This window comes from Dama dama, chromosome 26 (genome assembly GCF_033118175.1).
Source record: "Dama dama isolate Ldn47 chromosome 26, ASM3311817v1, whole genome shotgun sequence".
Classification (NCBI taxonomy): domain Eukaryota; kingdom Metazoa; phylum Chordata; class Mammalia; order Artiodactyla; family Cervidae; genus Dama; species Dama dama.
Genome location: NC_083706.1, coordinates 56,078,841 through 56,098,002, shown reverse-complemented (window position 1 = coordinate 56,098,002; position 19,162 = coordinate 56,078,841). Strand labels below are relative to the sequence as shown.

Genomic DNA, 19,162 nt, shown 5'->3' with positions numbered 1-19,162 from the left:
GCACAGGTGCAGGGGTCAGGGGTTAGTATCCACTTTCCGGCTCTTCAGCCGTTGGAAAAATCCTCAAGTCGCAGGTTAAAGGGACACGCACATCTCGGAGGAGAGCAGGGCTGCCCTGACCCTGGAGACAAAGGGCGGCAGGCTGTTCAGAGTCTCTGTGACCCCCACAGCGGGCGGGCGCAGGGCGGGCAGCGAGGGGCAGACAGAGCCCAGAAGGGCTTTGCATGTCCCCGCCCATGGCCCACGCCTTCCAACCCCGGTGGGGCCGGACGTAAGGACAGCGGGACCCAAGTTTCCCAGGGCCAGCCAGCCGCCCTCCAGGGGCCTCGTGTCTGTGGCCTGGAAGCCTCCCCCAGTCCCTCTCAGATGTGGCAGCTCAGGGCCCCCCAGCTCACCTGGGGACAGACACCCAGGGTGCGGGCAGAAGGCGGGGACGGAAATAACCTGCGGCTGTCCCGTTCCCCGTGCTCTCCCAGCAGCTGAGAGGTCAGGAGCTCCGCTCTCCAGGGGCCCCTGGCCAGCAGGGGGCAGGGACCCCGGCCTGATGGGCCAGGGCGGCCTTTGGGGAGACCTTGTCTGGGGACTGGCCTCGCTACCTCTGGGCTCACCTCCCTCCAGGTGTGAGAGGAGGCGGGGAGCCATGGGGACCTGGGGCGCCTGTCCCTCGGGACGCCCCTCCAGCCCCTCCGGCTTCCCCGTGGGGCCCTGGGTCTGCGGTCCACGCAGGGCCTTGGGGCCACGCTCAGTCCCCGATCTGGAGGAGGAGGTGGTCCGCTGGGGAGAGGGGTCAGCGGGAGCAGGGTGGAGCCAGCCTGCGTGTTTATTTGCATTCCAGGCATCGCGGCTACTTAGGAGCCTGGACCTTGTCCTGGCCCCAGTGCCAGCATTTTTCCCAGCCAGGAGCTCACAGGGCACCCGTCCCCGGAAGCCGGCAGCTGGGTGAGTCTGGGTGTGGCACCCCGCCTGCGGCCGGACGGCAGAAGACAGCCCCATGAGTGGGGACACGCGGCCCCGTCCCCCTGGGGACACAGCTCCATCCCTCTGGTGACATGCGGCCCCGTCCCTTTGGGGACATGCCGGCTGCCAGCCCTTCCCCACCCTGACGAGTCCTCCCCGCAGTAGCAGACGGAAGGCCCTGGTCCCGAGAACCGTGTGCGGCTGGCGGGATGACTGCGGAGCTCCGGGACGTGCTGGTGCTGCTGCCTACACAGGAACGGCTGCGGCTGTCCGTGGGGGTGAGCGTGGAGGGGAGCAGGGCCCGGGGACGGGGGGCCGTGGGGTGAGCGGTGAGTCAGGCCTCTCCCGCCTTGTCTGTGGATGACCGTGAGGTCCTGCCCCGGGGAGCAGACCGCGGTGGTCCTCCCAAGAAGCGGACACGCTGCGTTTACGCAGCAGGTGTCCTCCCCAGACCGCAGACCTCCCTGATGCTCAGAGCAGATGCCGTCACGCAGCCCCAGGTCCTTCCTCCCCTTGACCCTTCGCTGTCCACTTCCGGCGTGCGTCCCGAGTGGCCAGGCTCCCCCGCCCAGGTCTCTGTCCGAGTCTTCAGGGAGGGGCTCTCACGCGAAGCCGCCTCCCAGCCCTGCCTGCCGCACAGTCCCCGCCCTCCACAGCCCCGCCGCGCCTGGCGGGCCTCCCGCGGACACAGGCTCCGGCTGGACCCTGGAGGCCCCGCCCTCCCTGCGAAGGGCCGCCCCTTGGTGCTGGGCCGGGGCGCGGGGCGGGGCTTCACTGGACGGTGTCCTGGGCTCACACGCTCAGGCCGTCCTCTCAGGAGCGGTGTGGACCGTCCCTTACGAACGCCTGGCCCCGCTCATCAGGCACGGGGCGGGGGCACCGGGCGGAGGCTCTGAGGCAGCGAGCGACCCGCGGGCTCCCGGCAGACGCCCCTTGGTCTCAGGCCGAGAGGCCGCTGCTCCTCCCCCCGCGCCCGACTCTGGGTCACCAGTCGTCTCTGAGGACCAGTGCAGCCCTGGGGACAAAGCTCGCCTCCCCACAGCCTGCCCCAGGCCCCGGCCACCCCAGGGACCCTCCGCGGGCGTCCTCGGGGCCCCTGCGGGCGGCCAGCACCGGGGGCACGCAGGCGGGACCCTGCTTGCTCCGCCCTCCCTGGAAGGGGCTAAGGGACCAGAACCCGCCCCCAGCGCCCAGACAGGATGGCCCGGGGAGTGGCTGGGGTGCGGGGCGCGTGGGGCCTGGCCTGAGGACGAACAGCGTGGGGACACTGGGCAGGTCGGTGGGGCAGACTCAGAGCCCGCCCGCGGGGCCTCCGGCGTCCAGCCTGGCCCTCGGCACTCGGGGGCGGCTAGGGGGTCAGTGACGGGCGGGCGGTTCCAGCCCGGACCTCGTCGTGGCTGTGGTCGGGGTGGGGTCTCCCACTGGCCCAGGTGCTGAGCGGAAGTGACGCGCCTTCAGGTTCTTCTGCGCCCGGGGCTCTGGCCCTCAGGGCGGCCGCTCTCCCGGGGGTCTGAGCTGCAGGCTCCTCTGGCCCATCCTCTCTTCGCCGTGTGGCCCAGGGCGGCCCCTTCCACACTGACCGGAGCCCTGATGTGGCGGGCTCTGCCCCCTCCCTTCACCCTCTCCACGTGCAGCCTGGGGGCCCTCACCCCAGTTGGCCTGACTCCCCAGAGGGGGAAACTCGAGGCCCAGGGCTGGGGGGAGCTGGGAGCCCAGCTGGGGCTGCAGCCTGAGTCCCGGATCCTGTGTGCGATCTCGCTGCTGCAGGCGTGGCTGCCCCTGCCTGCAGGGGTGGGGGTGGAGGCGTGGGGGAACGAGGGTGCTCCGGAGGCCCCGCGGGGCTGGGGTGCTTGGGAGGGAGAGGCAGCCCTCACCTGGCCCATGACCGGAGCGATTCTGATGACCGTCCCCGACTGTGAGGAGGAAGCTCCTGGTTCTGCACCGTCCTGGGAACGCGGGGTGGAGGGGCCCCGGGGGGATAGGGGCCCAAGAAGCTGCCGTCCACAGGGACGCGTCTCGCGTGCTCAGCCGTCACGAGATCTCAGGCCCCGTCTGAGGAGGATGGACTCTGTCTCTCTTTCCTTACCCCTCCCCTCACGGGCCTGTCTTAGTCGAGTTCAGAGGCGCAGAGAAGCGCCTAGAAAGCTGGCTGGTCCCTGCGGAGGTGTCCTCATTGGAGGGGTTTTGGTGTTGGTGGTGTTCTGTCGCTCAGTTGTGTCCGACTTTGTGACCCCATGAACTGCAGCACGCCAGGCCTCCCTGTCCATCACCAACTCCTGGAGTCCATCCAAACCCACATCCATGAGTCAGTGATGCCATCCAACCATCTCATCCTGTCGTCCCCTTCTCCTCCTGCCCCCAATCTTTCCCAGCATCAGGGTCTTTTCAAACAAGTCAGCTCTTCGCATCAGCTGGCCAAAGTATTGGAGTTTCAGCTTCAGCATCAGTCCTTCCAATGAACACCCAGGACTGATCTCCTTTAGGATTTACTGGTTGGATTTCCTTGCAGTCCAAGGGACTCTCAAGAGTCTTCTCCAACACCACAGTTCAAAAGCATCAATTCTTCGGCGCTCAGCTTTCTTTAGAGTCCAACGCTCACATCCATACATGACTACTGGAAAAACCATAGCTTTGACTAGATGGACCTTAGTCGTTAAAACGACGTCTCTGCTTTTTAATACACTGTCTAGGTTTGTCATAGCTTTTCTTCCAAGGAGCAAGCGTCTTTGAATTTCATGGCTGCAGTCACCATCTGCAGTGATTTTGGAGCCCAAGAAAATAAAGTCTGACACTGTTTCCACTGTTTCCGCATCTGTCTGCCATGAGGTGATGGCAGTGAAGGATAGCTGTGGTTTGTGAAAAAGCAGAACTTACCGTGGGAGGGGCCTAGCGAAGAGCCGGCTCCCTGAGGCCTGCCCTTGGGGCAGGCCGGGAGGGACCGCAGTGCCCCAAGGCTTCTCTGCTCAGGGACGCTCTTCTGGTTTGGAGCCGAGGCCCCAAGCCCTTGTCCCCATCCAGCGAGCTGGTTGTGGGTCTTCAGGGGGTTCACTGTGTCCTGAGAGCTGCTGCTGGCCGTGGGGAGGGGGCAGCAGGAGGACTTGGGGGAGGAGGGAGGGAGGTGCTGGGTGTGGGCCCTGCCCACGTGAGGGCCTCAATTCCCGAGTCAGGGCCGTGTGTCTCCCTGCACTTTCCAAGTCTTGCTCCCTGGCTCTGCAGGGACCCTCCGGGGCAGATTCCCTGGAGGACACGCAGCCAGAAGGAAGGTGAGCCTGTGGATGCAGACACGGAACTCAGTTGTGACGGGTCCCACAGGGCGGCCTCCTGCAGGCTCCCCGCCTGGCCCCGCAACTTGGGGCCAGCTTAGTTCCAGGCGTGTGCATGCCGGGCTGAGCGCACAGGCAGACCCCGTGTTTACCTTCACGGCGGCTTCACACCGAGCGTCAGGAGACGATGGCTGGGAAAACCCAGAGGGTGAGTCACCGTCATGGCAGGCTGAGGGGCCGACCCTCAACAAGTCAGATGGACAGTGGCAAGACCGGCCCCCCAGTAACGGACCAGTGAGAAGCGGGACGCCCCTCTGACTGAAGACGGTTAGGTGCCCCGGTGACAGACCGTCCCGAAGTCCCAGGAGCCACGGCCTCCCCAGGAAGCCTGCAGCAGCGTCCTCGGACGCCCCGGGCCAGGCCCCATGCTCAGCACCCAGGGCCACTGCGCTCCAGCCCCGCGGCCGCCTGGGGTGAACGGGCCCACCACCTGCGGCCTCCTCAGCCAGCCTCCCACCCAGGGACTCGGCCCGCACGGGAGCTTCCGTCTGTCGGCCAACCACCAGCCCGGGATACGCAGAGGACGGAGGCCCAGAGGCACCCAGGAGACATGTTGGCCACGGGGAACAGCGCCCAGGTGCCCCAAAATCAAGGCCTTGAGCTCTGTCCAATCAACACAGCAGGAAAACGCTGACATTCGTGAGACCACTGGAAATTTAATCCTGGGGGATGTTTGGTATAATGGACTTTTTAGGCAGACTGAAGCATTTTTGGACAATGGAAAGCAGACTGGCTAACAGTTGAGTGAGCGCACGCCCTCCTCTGGGCACACGCGGGTGAAGGGGCCGCTTGGGCTCTGACCGTGCAGGGTGGACACACACCCAGGACAGGCTGCGCGGAGCTGGGAGGGGCCGGAAGGCGGCAGGGCTTGGGACTCGGCCTGGGCCCTGGAACCCAGTGGGACGGGCCTGCAGCAGGAGCGGGGTGTGGGGAGTCACAGACCCGCCCCCACACGACCGGCTCCTTTCAGGGGTGCCCAGATCCCAGCCCCACTTCCAGGAGTGGCCTGGCGATGTTGGCTTAGGGTGAGGAGGCGTGGGGGGCGCCCGGCCTCTGTCCCTGGAGGGGCAGGCTCTCTCTGGAGTCGGCATCCCCTTCCTCTTTCACAGGAGCCCCACTGCAGGGAGGGACACCTTGTCGTCAGCCTGGGAGCCTCTGGGGACCCTGCGCGCTAACCCCGCTGGGTGGGGAGCCCGCCGAGCCGGGCCCTGCCCGCCAGCTCTGCTTGGTGGGGCCCCTCCTCCTCACCCCCCTCGCGGGCACTGCCCCGCGCTGTGCCCTGAGCGCCTCCTGCCCCCTCACAGGTGCAGGCCACGGGGCGCGAGCTCTTCCAGCAGGTGTGCGACCGGACCGGCATCAGAGAAGCCCACTTCTTTGGCCTCAGTGTGGTCAGAAGTAAGCAAGCATCGCCTGGCGACCCCGGGACCCCGGCCCCTTCCCAGGGCAGGGGTGGGCGGTGCTCGGGGCAGATGATCCCAGGCCTCTGCCTGGTGCCCCCCCGTGCCGTGTTCCAGGGGCATGGGGCGATTCCTCCTCCCCGCATCAGAGCACACACGTGCTCTCACGGGCACAGACACATGCACACTCGCACACTCACATGCACACTCAGACACACACATACTCAAGTATCCACACACATATGATCACACTCATGCACACCGCCTCACATGTTTACATGCTTATACATTCACACCCATGCACCACTCACACACTCACATTCACATTATACTCACATACACACACTCACATGTTTACATGCTCTCACACTGGTGCACACATGCACACACAGGCACAGGCACATACACACTCGCACACTCACATGCACACTCAGACACACACATCCTTGAGTATCCACGTGCACACACATATCACACTCACACACGCTGTCTCACATGTTTACATGCTTACACATTCACACCCATGCACCACGCACACACTCACACTCACATACTTACACGCATATACTCTCATGCACACAGTCACTCACACGTGTTTACACGCTCACACTGGTGCACACACACAGTGGCACTCATGTGCACGCACACACACACTCTCACAGCCCCAGCACGCTGTGCTCAGGCCCTGCCTTTCTTTGTAGACAACGAGCACGTCTTCATGGATCTGGAGCAGAAGCTCAGCAAATACTTCTCCAAGGACTGGAAGCGAGAGACACGCGGAGTAAGTCAGCGCGCCAGGCCGGAGGCGGGGCTGCTGGCCCTCAAGCGGCCCCATCCCCCGGGTTGTGGCATGGGGCCGGCCCTGAGGGTGCAGGCGAGTGCCCCGAGTGTTCTGGACGCTTGCTTTCCCTTCTAACAAAGTGACAGAAAGCCACGAGCCCCCCGCAGGACGCACATGGGCTCAGGCTGGTCTGTGGGGATGGGGGTGGTGGCTCCGTCCGGCGCCCCAGCCAGCGGTCAGCCCCCACCCCAAGGCCTCACTGCAGCCTGCGCTCCACGCTTCCAGCCCCAGGGCAGCGGCAGGCCGGGCGCCCCCTTCGTGGCCTTCCTCGGGGTGCAGTACTACGTGGAAAACGGAAGGCTCATCAGGTAGGAGCTCGCTGTTCTCACGCCTCCCAGAAGGTGACGAGCTGTCAGGATGCCGCTGAGGCTGGAGGGGAGGGTGGGGGGCAGCCGACCTCCCAGTCAGAGGCGTGTGAGGACCGGGGTACAAACAAGTGCATTTCATTTCAAGGGCAGGCATTTTTATGCCCTGGGGTGGGGCTTTTCCCTGGCGGGGTGGGGGAGGGCAGGGCTTGAGGGTTCCTGTGCAAGTGGGGGGCCGCCCTCCTGCTGGTGCCCTGCCGGAGGGAAAGGCGCCGGGCAGGCACCCTGCAGGCTCCTCCTGAGCCCCTGGGCTGCGTTCCCGAGAGAACCCCCCAGAGCCTGTGTGGGGTAACAGGGGCCCTGGAACCCGGGCCTGGGGGTGAGCAGGGCCTGGGTCCAGGAACCACCCCCCAGCAGGTGAGCTGGGCCCCCATGAGCCTGCCCAGTTGTGTGAGGTTCTGGAAAAGTCTCAGGGGGCGAACAGGCAGGTTGGGCGGAGGGAGGGTGGCCCTTTGCCATGGGGCCAGTCGCTCCAGTGGTGTTAGATGTGGACTTGGCCCTGGGTGCCCTGCCCACCACGGGGCGGGCAGTGAGCAGAGGAAAGGGACCCACCCCGGGGTGTGGGCGGCTGCAAACCGGGTTGGCCGGCCGGGCCCTGGGCCCTGCTCACCTGGCATCTCAGGAGCCGCACGTCCACCTGTGCCTGCCCCGCCGCAGGCCCCGAGGGCCTGGGGGTGACCAGTCGGGGTCCAGGAGGCCGGGGGACGCGGGGACGGCCCCTGAGCCCGGCCGCCCGCCGCCCGCAGGGACCGCGCGGCCCGGCACCTGTACTATCGCCACCTGAAGGAGCGCGTGCTGCGCTCGCACTGCGTCCACCGCGAGGAGGCCTACTTCCTGCTGGCCGCCTACGGGCTGCAGGCCGACCTGGGCAACCACCGCCGGGCGGCGCACGCCGGCTGCTACTTCCAGCCGCAGGCCTACTTCCCGCAGTGGGTGAGGGTTTCTCTCCCTCCTGGGGGCGGGGTCGAGGGGGGGAGTGGGGGTGAAGGGCAGGGGAGTGGGTGGGGGGCGGAGCCGGGGGAAGTCCACGGTGGGGCAAGTCCACTGGGGGCCGGGGAGGGTGGGGCATCCACGGCGTCGCGGAGTCCATGGGGGGCGGGGTCCACGCGGGGGGGGGCGGCGGTGAGTCCACGGGGATGGGAGGGCGGTGTCCACCGGGGACAGGGGCGGGAAGATCACCTGGGGGGAGGGGCGAGGGGGTCCACCGGGGGACTTGGGGGGGAAGTCCACGTGGGCGAGGGTATCCCCTGGGGCGGGGTGTCCACAGGGGGCGGGGGGGCGGGGTGGGAGGAGTCCAGGGGGGCGGAGCCGCGGGGTCCACCGGAGAGGGGCGGGCTCAGGCTGGACCGGCCGGCGGCTCCCCCTGCAGATCATCGCCAAGAGGGGCAGTGCCTACATCCTCAGACACGCGCCCGCCCTGCACCGCGAGCAGCGAGGCCTGAGCCCCCGGGAGGCCGAGCTGCGCTTCATCCGGGAGGCCTGCCGGTTGGAGGACCTGCCAGTGCACTTCTTCAGGCTCTACAAGGTCCCTGCGGGACGGGGAGGCGGGGGGCACGCCTCCAGGGCCAGGATCGGCTGAGCCACCTGGGCCCACCAGGATGGGGAGGGGGAGTGTCCCCACAGCCATCCCAGGACCGCGACCCTGGCCCAGACCAGAGGGGAAGTGGGAGGAGGCCTGGGGAACCCCCTTCAGCCCGCAGACTCCCCGATCCACCAGTGAGGGTCAGTGAGGAGGTCCACGGGCCTAGACCTCACGGACATCCGTGTCCCTTTAGGATAAGAAGGAGGACCAACCTACCATCATCCTGGGCCTGACGCTCAGAGGGGTGCAGGTCTTCCAGGTGACTGCAGGGGCGCCCCTTCTGCCCCCGCCCTACCCCCAGCGCTGGCCTTGCCCCTCCCCTGGCTGACTGTGGACGCGGCTGACCCTGCTGTCTTGCAGGAAGTGAACCGCACCCCACAACTTCTCTACGACTTCCCCTGGCCCCACGTTGAGAAGCTGGCCTTTCTGGTGCGTGTCCGAGGGGGTCAAGGTTAGGGGGTGGGCCTCTGCCCCCAGGGGAGCCTGGTAGACGCTCCTCCTGCAGGGCATTGACTGGGAACGTCATCGACCACGAGCGCAGGCCCAGCCTGAGGTCTGTGTCTGGGGGGTCAGGCCGCGGAGCTCCCCCTCCTCACCCCGCCCCGGAAGCGCCCTCGCCCTCCTGAGGGGCCTGCTGCCTGGTTCTCCTCACCAGGAGAGCTTCTGACTCCTGGGTGGGGACAATAAAGGGGTCGGGGCGGGGAGGCATGGAAACCCTGCATCTCGGACTCTACTTCCAGGCCTGACGGCTGGCCTGGCACGCTGCGGGGGGCGGAGCGTGGGTGCTGGGCGCGGGCTGGCCATCGGCTCCTTCTCTGGCCTCAGGCGCCCCACACGCCGTGGGCCCAGGGGTCCAGAAGCCCCCAGCCCAGCACAGAGGGCCCCAGGTTACAGCCACTCTCAGGCCCCCACCCCCCGCCAGGCGAAATCAGACGGTGAGACAGAGACCGGGAGGGAGCCTCCCAGCCCCAGGCCTGGCGATGCCGCCGTCAGGTTTCCTCGTGAAGTCACAGCCGGGGCTCCTCTCTGCTCAGGGCGAGAAGTTCGAGCTCTGGCCCCACGGGCAGCCCGCAGCCCGCAGGCTCGTGTTCCGCACGGGCTGCACCTGGCGCTCCCGCCACCTGCTGCGCCTGCTCCGCACCAGCCACCAGCTGCACCTGGGCCTGCAGCGGGCGCGCCAGCAGCTGCGGCAGCTCGAGGAGGCGGAAGGTGGGTGCCATCCCCGCCCGGCCGCAGGACCTGCGCGCGAGCGCACGGGCATGCGCCGTGTGCGTGCGCCCAGGCTGAGACGCGGTAGCCCCTGGGGCAGCGAGGCCGAGGCCGGGTGACAGCTTCCGCCGGGGGCCCGGGCAGTGACAGTGGACACGGGGGCCCTGGTCTCGGGTGGCACTTCCTTCCCCCCACCGCGCCTCCGGGGAGGCCTCGGCTCGCAGGGCCTGGCGGCAGGCCGGACCCCAGGGCCTCCCCCCAGCGTGCGGCCCCTCCACCCCCCGCGCTGTTCTCACGGCCGCCGCCCCTCCCCGCACAGAGAAGCAGTGCTACCGGGAGTCCTGTGTCAGCGACGCGCCGGACGCCGACCAGGACGCGGAGCCGGCAGGCAGTGGGGACCGCGCGGGGGCAGGCGGGCGCCCCCCGTGTCTCCGCTCGCGCCTCTCGGCTGGCATCCGCTGCAGCTCCCTCTCACTGGGCTTCGAGGTCAACCCCCAGCGCACGGGGCCCGCGGAGCCGGAGGGGATGTCGGTGGATGAGCCCGAGGGGGTCGCCGCGCTCCCTGCAGAGGAGCCCCCCAGCAGCCCGAGCAGCAGCCGGAGCAGCCCTGGCACAGTCGACGGCGGCAGAGGTGGGCGCGCGGGGGACACCTGGGATCAGGGGACGCGGAGCCTGCCGCCTGGCTAGACTCCGGCTGAGCCGCCGCTGGGGGCACCGCTGGGGGCCAGGGTGTGCATGACCCTGGCTCCTGGACACTTGGTCACATGAGAGTCCCTGCACCAGGGGGCGGACGGGGAGGGGCAGGGAGGACCGGGCTCCCTGCGGACACGGCGGGTGGCAGCCCCTCGGCCCCCTGCAGCCGGTCCCTCGTAGGGAGCCCGGCCCGGCCAGCGTCCCTCGTTAAAGACCCCACTGCAGGAAGGCGTTCCGCCAGCTTTCTCTCTTGATGCCCCCAGGGTTAGCAGAAGTCACAGGACAGGCGGCCACTGATTGTACTCGGCCGCTTGTGGGAGTTCCAGGACCAAGCGCCCACCCAGCTTAGCATGGGCTCATGGTCCTCGGAGATGCTTCCGCAGTAGGTCTGGGAGTGGGCGGCCCTGAAGGGGTCACCCCAGGAAGGTTACACAGACTCTGCTAATCCTTGGGCATCTGTAGCACCTTGGAGAATGGATGTAAGCCTCAGGGCCTGGCCACCCAGGTTCACCTAGAGTCACCGAACGTTAGATAGGGGCACCCAGCATCACCCAAGGCCTCCCAGAGTCACTCAGGTCATGTAGGTTCACTGAGCATCATTCAGGAGCACCCAGTGCTACCCAGGGTCACCCAGGGTCACACAGCGGGTTTGGATCAAGCCGTCCTGTCCACTCTACCTTCTGAGTGTCTGGTCCTCCGGTAAAGGACAGACTGGCCTCCATCCCCGAGGCGTTGTCCGAGCGTGTGGTCTGCGATCCAGCGTGAGCAGTAATGTCAGTAATAGTAACATGGCATCTTCCTGGACATCAGAACTTGGACAACCTCAGTGGCCAGTGTGGAAGGATGGGCAGCGGGAACTGGCAGGCGGGCGCAGGGGCCGGGGGGCTCCTGGAGGACCATCTGAGGGGAGGAGCCCAGGTCGCCCACAGAAACCATCGTTTCTTGAAGGGGCTCTCACCCCTCGCATGGGGGGGGTCACAGGTGGCCTGCAGGTGGGGGTCCGAGGTCACAGCCCGCCGCTCTGCGACCCCAGGCCCCAGGAGGAGTAGGGGGCGTGGAGCCACAGATGTGCCCAATCTCACCTCCAAGGTGGGTCCCAGGAGTGGGCCCCCCTCTGCCGGGAGCAGAGGGCTGTCCCCAGGCCCTGCTCACACCCGCTTCCCCTGGCAGCCTCCCCGCGGCAGGCGCTGGCTGTGGTGCAGGTCACGCTGGTCAGCCTGAGGGCGCCAAGCGCTGAGGCCACCCTACACCAGGTAGGTCCCCCCGTGGGCCAGGCAGCCAGCTGTCTCCCTCCTCTCCCGTCAGGCCAGGGGCCCCCCAGAGGGCCCACAGGAGACTTGGTGGGCAGGGGGGGTGGGTGAGGTTTTGGGGGACAAGGCAGGTGGGGGACTGAGAGCTTGGCCTGGAGTAGGGGGCCTTCCTGACTGCGTGTGTGAGTTAAGGGGGGCAGGAAGGGAAACGGAGCCGGACTGAGACAGGGGGCAGCTCCTCGTCATCTCTGCCTGCAGATCCTGGAGCCCGAGGTGGCAGCTGGACATGTGGACCAGCATAGCCGAAGCCTGGACCACACGCGCCCTGAGCCCGCCCCACGCCCGGCACCCCGCGCCCGTGCCCTCGGCCGAGCTCTGGACCCCGGGCTGAGGGCGTCCGTGAACTCCCTGTCCCCCAGCCGGCTCCGGAAGGACCAGCTCCCGGAGGAGTTTGTGGTGTAGACGCCCCCAGGGGCTGCTTCACCACCGCAGGGCTCTGTCCACGCCACCCGCTCCACCTGCTTGGCTCTCTGTCCCTGCAGTGCGGCTCCATCCATTCGGGGCTCTGCCCACCCACCCCCAGTCCCTCTGTCCATCTGAGCCGCCCCCCGAGGCCCCTACCTCCCCGGCCATGCTGAACGCGGCCTCTGGCGCTGCCCCCTTCCCCTGCGGATGTGTGGGCCAGTCTGACGGCCAGGCCTGGAGGTGCCCAGCAGGCCTCACCTACCCTGCCGTGGGGACCATGGCCACTCTGAGCGCCTTCCATCCGTGCCTCCAGGAGGCAGAAGCCAAAGTTTGGGGGTCCGGTCTGCACTCGGTGGGGTGTGGGCTGACTCCAACCTGCAGGGAAGGGGTCTTAGCAAGCTTCCCAGGAGCCTGGAGCTCAGGGTCACTGTCGTGGTCGCTGCACTGGCCACAGGCTCTCCAGACCACCCTGTCCGCAGCGCCTGCCACTCACAGTCCTGGGCCTGCTGGACAGGCCTCTGGGGGAGGCGTGAGCCCAGCTGCATCGCCCCAGACCCCCGGCGGACCCCACCCTGTCCGCCGTGTGTACACAGGAGGCACCAGGCCTGGAACTGCGGGGCTGCATGGTCCCGGGGAGCTCATGAATCTGGCGACACGAAGCGGGAGGGGCAGGCTCAGCCACGGTCCCCTCTGAGGGCACGGAAGGAATGTTCCAGAAGGGAACCCTGAGCGTCCTCCTTTCGCATCACAAGTCAGGCTCCGAAGGAGGCCCCTCCCCATCTCCAGCCCCAGTGTCCATCTGGCCTCAGGCCGTCTGGATTTCCGGCAGCCCTGGCCTCTGGTCAGGTCAGCACCGGTCACCACCACCCCCAGGCCATTTGTGGCCACCGCCCCCTCCCTGCATCAGGAGGCCAGACGGGAGGTGGGGGCAGATGGGGCGAGACCTCCCCCCAGGCTTCACCACCTCTCCACTGGCAGCTGAACGGCTGAGTGGAGTTTCACAGGGATTTCTGGAAAGCACTCTAAGAGACTTTGACCCTGGCTGGAGGCTGCCCTGCGGGTGACTGAGAGGCGGCCGAGGCCCAGCGTCCTGCTCGGGGTTGGGCCCGCCGGGTGAGGGGCGCTGGGGAGGTGGGCCGCAGGTGTTCTGTCTCCCGCTAGAGTCAGGGCAGCTGCCCCTGGGCAAAGGCATGGCCCCCATCATCCCACCCGGAGGGTCCTGCGTGTGCGGGCCCTTCTTGAAGCCGTCCACCTGGAGGCAGGTGCAGAGGGGCTGGGCTGGGCCTGGCTGGGGCAGGGACTGGTCTCGGGCTGGCGTTCTGTTCTCCCTGACGTTCTGGTGCACGTCTCACCTGCCTCCTGACTCAAGATGGGCCCCTGCCTTCCTTACAGAGGCTCTGGGGGGCCGCTCTGGACAGGTGGGACTCCACGGGCAATGCCAGCCTGAGGCAGGTGACAGGCCCCTGGGTGCGGGCTGTGTGGCTTAACCCACTGCAGGTCCTCCGGCCTCCCCCCTGCCCTCTTTGCCTGGTTGCACTGACCTGTGTGGTTCTGAGCGCTGTGCCCGAGATGGCACTGTCCCCCCGGTTCTGCCCATGTGTGACGACCACACAGGGACAGACGGAGGCTAAGCCCAGGGGGCAGAGGGTGCAGCCCAGTCTTAACTGGGCCTCTGGGTCCTATCTGTGAAAGGAGTCTTGTTTGTGCACACACCGGGCACAAATAAAGAGCTGGATGCTGGCCCGTGTCTGCACCTAGACAGCCTGTGCTGGGTGGGCAGGGAGGCGCGGCCACTGGTGCCCAGTTGCCCTGGTGAAGGTTTCTGGGCTTCACCCCATGGGGAACAAACTCTGCATGGCCTGAGGAGCTTGTCAGGAAGGCCAGCCCCGTCATTGGAGCTCACGTTGATCTGTTTCCTTTTTTGAAGTGTGACAAGAAAGCCGCCCTTACCTGTGGTCTGGGGTTGCTGAAGGGGCCAGCAGGCAGGATGGCATGGGCCAGTCAGGGCGGCCTCTCCCCTAGGCGGGGGTCACCCATGAGGTCAGGTGCGGCCCCAGGGAGGTGGCACACGGGGGCAGCCCTCCCAGCACGCAGCGCGGTCAGCACCAGGGTCCGCCCGTCAGTCCTGGGAGCAGGGGGTGCCCACACGCCCGGCTGGGCTCCCGCAAACAGGGCTCCTGAGGACACCCAGCCTGTGGCCACACGAGCAGGTGGCGAGGATAGTGAGGCGAGGGCCTGGAGGACGGGGCGGAGCACCCGCAAACCCGCTTCTCTGCGAATTCCCGAGGTCACATCTGCCCCGATCCGGAGTCCACGATGATCTTTTTTCCTTTAAAGGAGCTTGTGGGAGCGAGCCCAGCCCGATGAACTGCTTTGCTGTCGCGCAGAGCTGAGCGTCAGGTTGGGGCCAGGACCCACACACACCCCTAGGCGTGCCCGTGTGTGCACACGAACGCAGGCATACGTGATGAGTGGACACGGCGCAGAGGAGGGACGCCCCCTTAGAGCTCCCGCCCCAGCGCGTGGAGTGGGGCGGCCAGCACAGGGCACAGTGACCCTGGGGGCGGGGCTGCCTGCGGAGGGGGCGTGTCTCGGCAAAGAGGCGGGGTTGGGGCGGGGCCTGTTGGGAGGCGCAATGTAGGCCTTGGGGGCGGGGCTGTCTGCGGAGGGGGTGTCTGGGCGGAGGGGCGGGATTCGGGGCGGGGCTTGGAGCGGGGCTGGGGCGGGGGCCTGTTGGGGGAGGTGTGCTGTGGCTCTAGGGGGCGGGGCTGCCCAGCTCTCGGAGGGGCGTGCCTGGGTTGAGTGGGCGTGTCTGGCGGAGGGGGCGTGTCCGGGGCGTGGCCTGTTGGGGAAAGTGTGCCGTGGCCATGGAGGGGGGCGTGCCCTGACAGAGGGGGCGTGTCTGGGCGGAGGGGCCGAGTCTGAGCATTGGAGGCGTGCCCAGGGCGGGGCTGCCTGCGGCATGGGTGTGTCTGGGAGGAGGGGCGGGGCCCGGGGCGGGGCCTGTTGGGGGACAGCGCGTCCAGCCTGCCCTTCTGTTACCCTGATCCAACCCAGCCTGGCGGAGGATGGCCAGCGCCAGGGCCGAGGGAGTCCGGCCCAGCACCCTGTGTCTTCGCAGATGGAGGCGCCGCTGCTGACCCAGAAACCACCAGAGCTCCGTTCCTATTTCTGCGCTCCCTCTGGGCCTTGTGGAGACGCAGAAAACTGTGCCCAGTGACCACTCAGCAGCAGGCCATCCGTGGTGGTTGGGCAAGTACGGGACGGTCAGAGGCCGGGACGGGCCTCGCTTTGGTCGCTAGCCTGTCCCCCAGCGGTCTCCCTCCGTCTCTGCCCACCAGGGGGCAGCAGAAGGCCAGGGCTAGAGCAGGAGAGGAGGGAGGCTTCTTTAGGACATCAGAAAAACTGTCCTTTCATTTTGCCTGAATTAGACCAAAGGCTTTTCAGGCAAAGCAGATACTGGAGAGACCCAGGAAGACAGCTGTGAGCGGTGGACGGGCTGTGGTCTTCCCAGAGGGCCATGAGGGCTGCTGGTGGGCCGACTCGGTCACCCGAGGGCTGTGCGGACCCCAGGGCTCTGGAAGGGCTCCCCCACGCCTCCCTCCACACTTGTCAGGACCGACAGGGAAGCCCCCAGGTTCCCTCTGGACCCTGAAGCATGGGCAGATGGCTCAGCAGGTACCGGCCGGACGTGACCACAGCTCCCCAGCCCCGCCGGCTCGCTTTTGATGGAGGCAGAGGTCACACTAGCGGGTCATGCTCATGAGAGAGCCGAGGGCTTGCTCGGGGCTCACTCCCGGGCCAGCCACCAGCTGCTGGGGCCTGGGGACCTGCATGCTGACATTTGCCCAGGGGACTCGGTTGCCCAAGGTGCTGCCCCGCGGGAGAACCGGGAGGCATCCCGCAGCTGTGCTCAGGGCACTCTGGGGGCAGCCACTCCCCCACCCAGGGCTCCTGAGCTGTAGACTCCCCAGAGCTGGCAGGCGGGAAGCCTCTGCTGCACCAGGAGGGCAGGGCGGGCTGACCGCCAGGCCGGCAGGGTTAGGCATTGGGCCCTGCTGGCATGTTCACGTGGTGACACCGTTTGGAAAAATTTGCAGAACCAGGACTTTTTTAACCGTTAAGTGATTAAGCCGGCTGTGTCTCCACCCAGCGCACGCTCCATGACCCTCCCCATGATCACAGTTTGGTGGGAAATACCCGTGGGGTTCACAGCGACCGCCAGGATCACCCCTTGGCCACAGGGGTGGCCAGGGGATCCAGGTCATGTCTTGTGAGGACCTTGACCCCCGGTGCCAGGCTGGAGTGGCAAGAAGGCCTTGCAGGCCCTCCCGTGGGGGTAAAGGGAGCCAGTCTCAAACCTCAGCATCAGGAGACACAGGAGAAAGCAGAGTGTTTTCCTGGGTCAAGGACTCGTCAAGGACACACCAGAAAGGGCGGGGGTGCGATCAGACAAAGTGGTGGAATGCTGTGCTTGTTTGTGCTATTCGAAGGCTTTTTAGAAGTTTTAAAGTTGTGACCTGACGGTGTCAAGCTTTTCTCTGTGTGTCTGCCGAACCCATTCTCTCCCTTAGGAGGCCCTCGTCACCCTCACGTGAGGTCAGGCAGCAGGCCCAGCCCCCCAGGCCCACCAGGACCCCGGGTCTCAGCCGGGGTGGGTCCCAGCGCCCTCTGCTTCCTGCTTCCCCCATGGGGCTGGGCTCCTGTGAACACAGACCCCACTTTCCTCCAAGAGCAAATGTAGAAACGTACCCAGTATTCAGAGACCTCGGCCACTGGGAACGGCCATGGTGCCTTAGGAAGCTCATGGGCGTGGCTGGAGGTGGGGGCTCCGGGAGGTGGGGTGGGTGCATCACAAGGACGTGGGTGCTGGGCGGGCAGCTCGGCCTGGCGCTCGGGGAGCGCATCCAGGAGGCATGCATAACCAACCTGAGGGTGGGCAGCTCCCTCAGCCGTCCCTGCGCCAGGCCCTCCCGGGACGGCAGGACAGGGGCACCTGGGTCTAATGGGAGGTTCAGTGGACACGCCTGCCCTAGGCATCTGCTGTCCTGTGTCCCTGTGGAGGAGCACCGGGAGGGTCACTCAGAGCCTGGCCCAGGGCCGCGCTGTCCCCCGGGGACACAGACCGCCTCTGCAGCCCGGCACCGAGCGTGTTCCGTGGGCGGCTCCTTGGCCCCGCGGGGCCCCGGGGTGGCCTGTCCCCCTCTCGGGGCGCCCGTGGCCCGAGCTCCCCCTCCACAGCAGATGCAGGACCGGCAGCTGGCCCGCCCGGGGCCATGAGCGCATGTCCTGTGGGCGAACCCAGAGCCCGCTGTCCTGCCTCTGGAGGCTTCCGATCCCCCCCCAACGCCTGGTCCCACTAGTGGGATTCCGAGCCTGGGCCAGCAGGCGAGGAGCCGCGTGAGAACCGAGCTCCCTGGAGTCACTTCCACCTGCTTAGGGCCGAGCCTTGAAGCCTTCAGGGCACGTCTCAGAGCTGCGGGTGGGGTCTCAGCCTGGCACCGCGGCGGGGCTGGGGTCCTAGGGTCTGCAGTGCCAAGAAGGCCTGTTCCTCAAGCCCCCCGCCTCCCATCCACACCCGCTGCTCACAGCCCGCCTGACACTCCTGGGTGTGGACTATGCGGATGCTGAGCCCGGGGCACCGCCCTGCAGGAAGTCAGGCAGGATCATGACGGCCGTTTCAGCGCCATTCTTGGCAGGAAGGCCAGCGTCATGTGAATCAAGGGAAGTTGACACCAGTTCACTTGTCACATTACTGAGTTTGCACCGTTTTAGAAAATTCTGTCTCCATGGCTACACTGCTCGGAATACCTGAGTAGTGAACATGAAACGCTCCTGTGTTGTTCTGCTTTTGTAGCCACGTTCTTGGTGATGCCGCACACAGAAGCACGTCCATGTAGCTCTTCTGTATAAACTGTCCTGTCTCACTGATCCACCTGCCGCTGAGCTGATTGTCCATATTAAAAACCGCGAGTGCAGACTTGGTCCCTTCAGTTCCAGCCCGGCCCCGCCATTGGCGGCCCCTTGTCCCCGGGGCAGCCCGGCCCTCTCTGTCCCGGTGTCCCTGTCTGTCTGCCCGCTGCCCTGAGTGGGCCTGGCCTGCTGGGCTCCTGGCCTCCTGGCCTGCTGGCCGCTAGCTGGGCGAAAGCACAGCCTGGAACAGCAGCAGGAGGGCTGAGAGGCCAGTGAGCGACCTCGCCCTGGGCCCGGCCCATCCCACCCGGCATCCTCGGGGTGGTAGCTTCTGTCAGGGCCCCGCTGGGCACACCTGCACCCAGACAGGCTCAGACTGAAATGCTTTCCCCGACGCTCAGCGGGGACGGGCTGGAGGCAGGACGCACTGAAGCCGTTTGGGCCACCAGGGCCGCCATCGGCCGCGACAGCTCCAAGCCTGTTTGGGCCTCATGTCCACTCCAGAACCCACTGCAGGCCCAGGACTGGTGGTGTCTGCGGTTCCCCTGGGCAGCCCCCTTCCACCCCCAGCGCTGGCCCCTCTGGTCCCCAGGGAGCCGTGTCCTGGCGGCCGGGACACGCGGGAAGCAGCCCCTGGCCGTCCCCTCCAGCAGCCGCCACCCTCCTGTCATGGGAGCACCGGTGGGGTCCAGCCTGAGACACTGGGGGTGATGGTGGAGAGGAGCCCCCCGGGCTGGGCCAGCGTGTCCTCCCTTCCCAGAGGTGCTGGCTGTGCTGGGCGCTGACCCAGGCCCACATCAACCTGCCCCCAAGCAGTTGCAGCATCTCTGCCGGGGCCCTTGGCTTTTCACTGCATCACTTTCCTGTGAAGAAAAGGGTACAGATCTAAACCACAGCGGGACTCCGTCAGGCTCTCAGATCCTTCTGTCCCAAATCTGGCAGCCCTCGGGGGGGAGGAGGTTCTTCCCACCTGCACCCCCTCAACCCCTCACCCTCCTCCCTCACCCTCCACCCTCCTCCCTCCCCCCTCACCCTCCTCCTTTCCCGCTCACCCATCTCCCTCCCCCTCCTCTCTTGCCCCCTCCCCCTCCCCCTCTTCCCTCCCCCCTCACCCTCCTCCTTTCTCCCCTACCCTCCTCCCTCATCCCCTCCCCCTCCTCCCTCCCC

General features: G+C 66.9%; 1 protein-coding gene across 5 annotated transcripts; it reads left to right on the top strand.

The window, feature by feature from the left end:
* Nucleotides 1-391: 391 nt before the first annotated feature.
* Nucleotides 392-14,727, top strand: FRMD1 (FERM domain containing 1). Of its 5 annotated transcripts, none has more exons than XM_061130526.1 (14): nt 392-486; nt 836-939; nt 1,123-1,235; nt 5,585-5,675; nt 6,379-6,458; nt 6,744-6,826; nt 7,630-7,816; nt 8,253-8,408; nt 8,659-8,724; nt 8,826-8,894; nt 9,500-9,674; nt 9,994-10,305; nt 11,538-11,620; nt 11,876-14,725. In XM_061130526.1, exons 3-14 carry the CDS (start codon nt 1,167-1,169, stop codon nt 12,077-12,079), a joined length of 1,575 nt encoding a protein of 524 aa, XP_060986509.1. In that variant the 5' UTR covers nt 392-486; nt 836-939; nt 1,123-1,166; the 3' UTR covers nt 12,080-14,725. The 5 variants fall into 5 exon arrangements, with proteins under 5 accessions (XP_060986509.1, XP_060986508.1, XP_060986507.1 ...); XM_061130525.1 differs by having other exon boundaries at nt 1,120-1,235; XM_061130523.1 differs by lacking the exon at nt 392-486 and having other exon boundaries at nt 565-939; nt 7,630-7,812; nt 11,876-14,726.
* Nucleotides 14,728-19,162: the final 4,435 nt, after the last annotated feature.

Coding starts and splice junctions, on each gene's coding strand:
- FRMD1 (XM_061130522.1), top strand. CDS start 641: ATGGGGACCTGGGGCGCCTGTCCCTCGGGACGCCCCTCCAGCCCCTCC. Junction 940..1,119: donor CCCCGGAAGCCGGCAGCTGG/GTGAGTCTGGGT, acceptor TCCTCCCCGCAG/TAGCAGACGGAAGGCCCTGG. Junction 5,676..6,378: donor TGGCCTCAGTGTGGTCAGAA/GTAAGCAAGCAT, acceptor CTTTCTTTGTAG/ACAACGAGCACGTCTTCATG.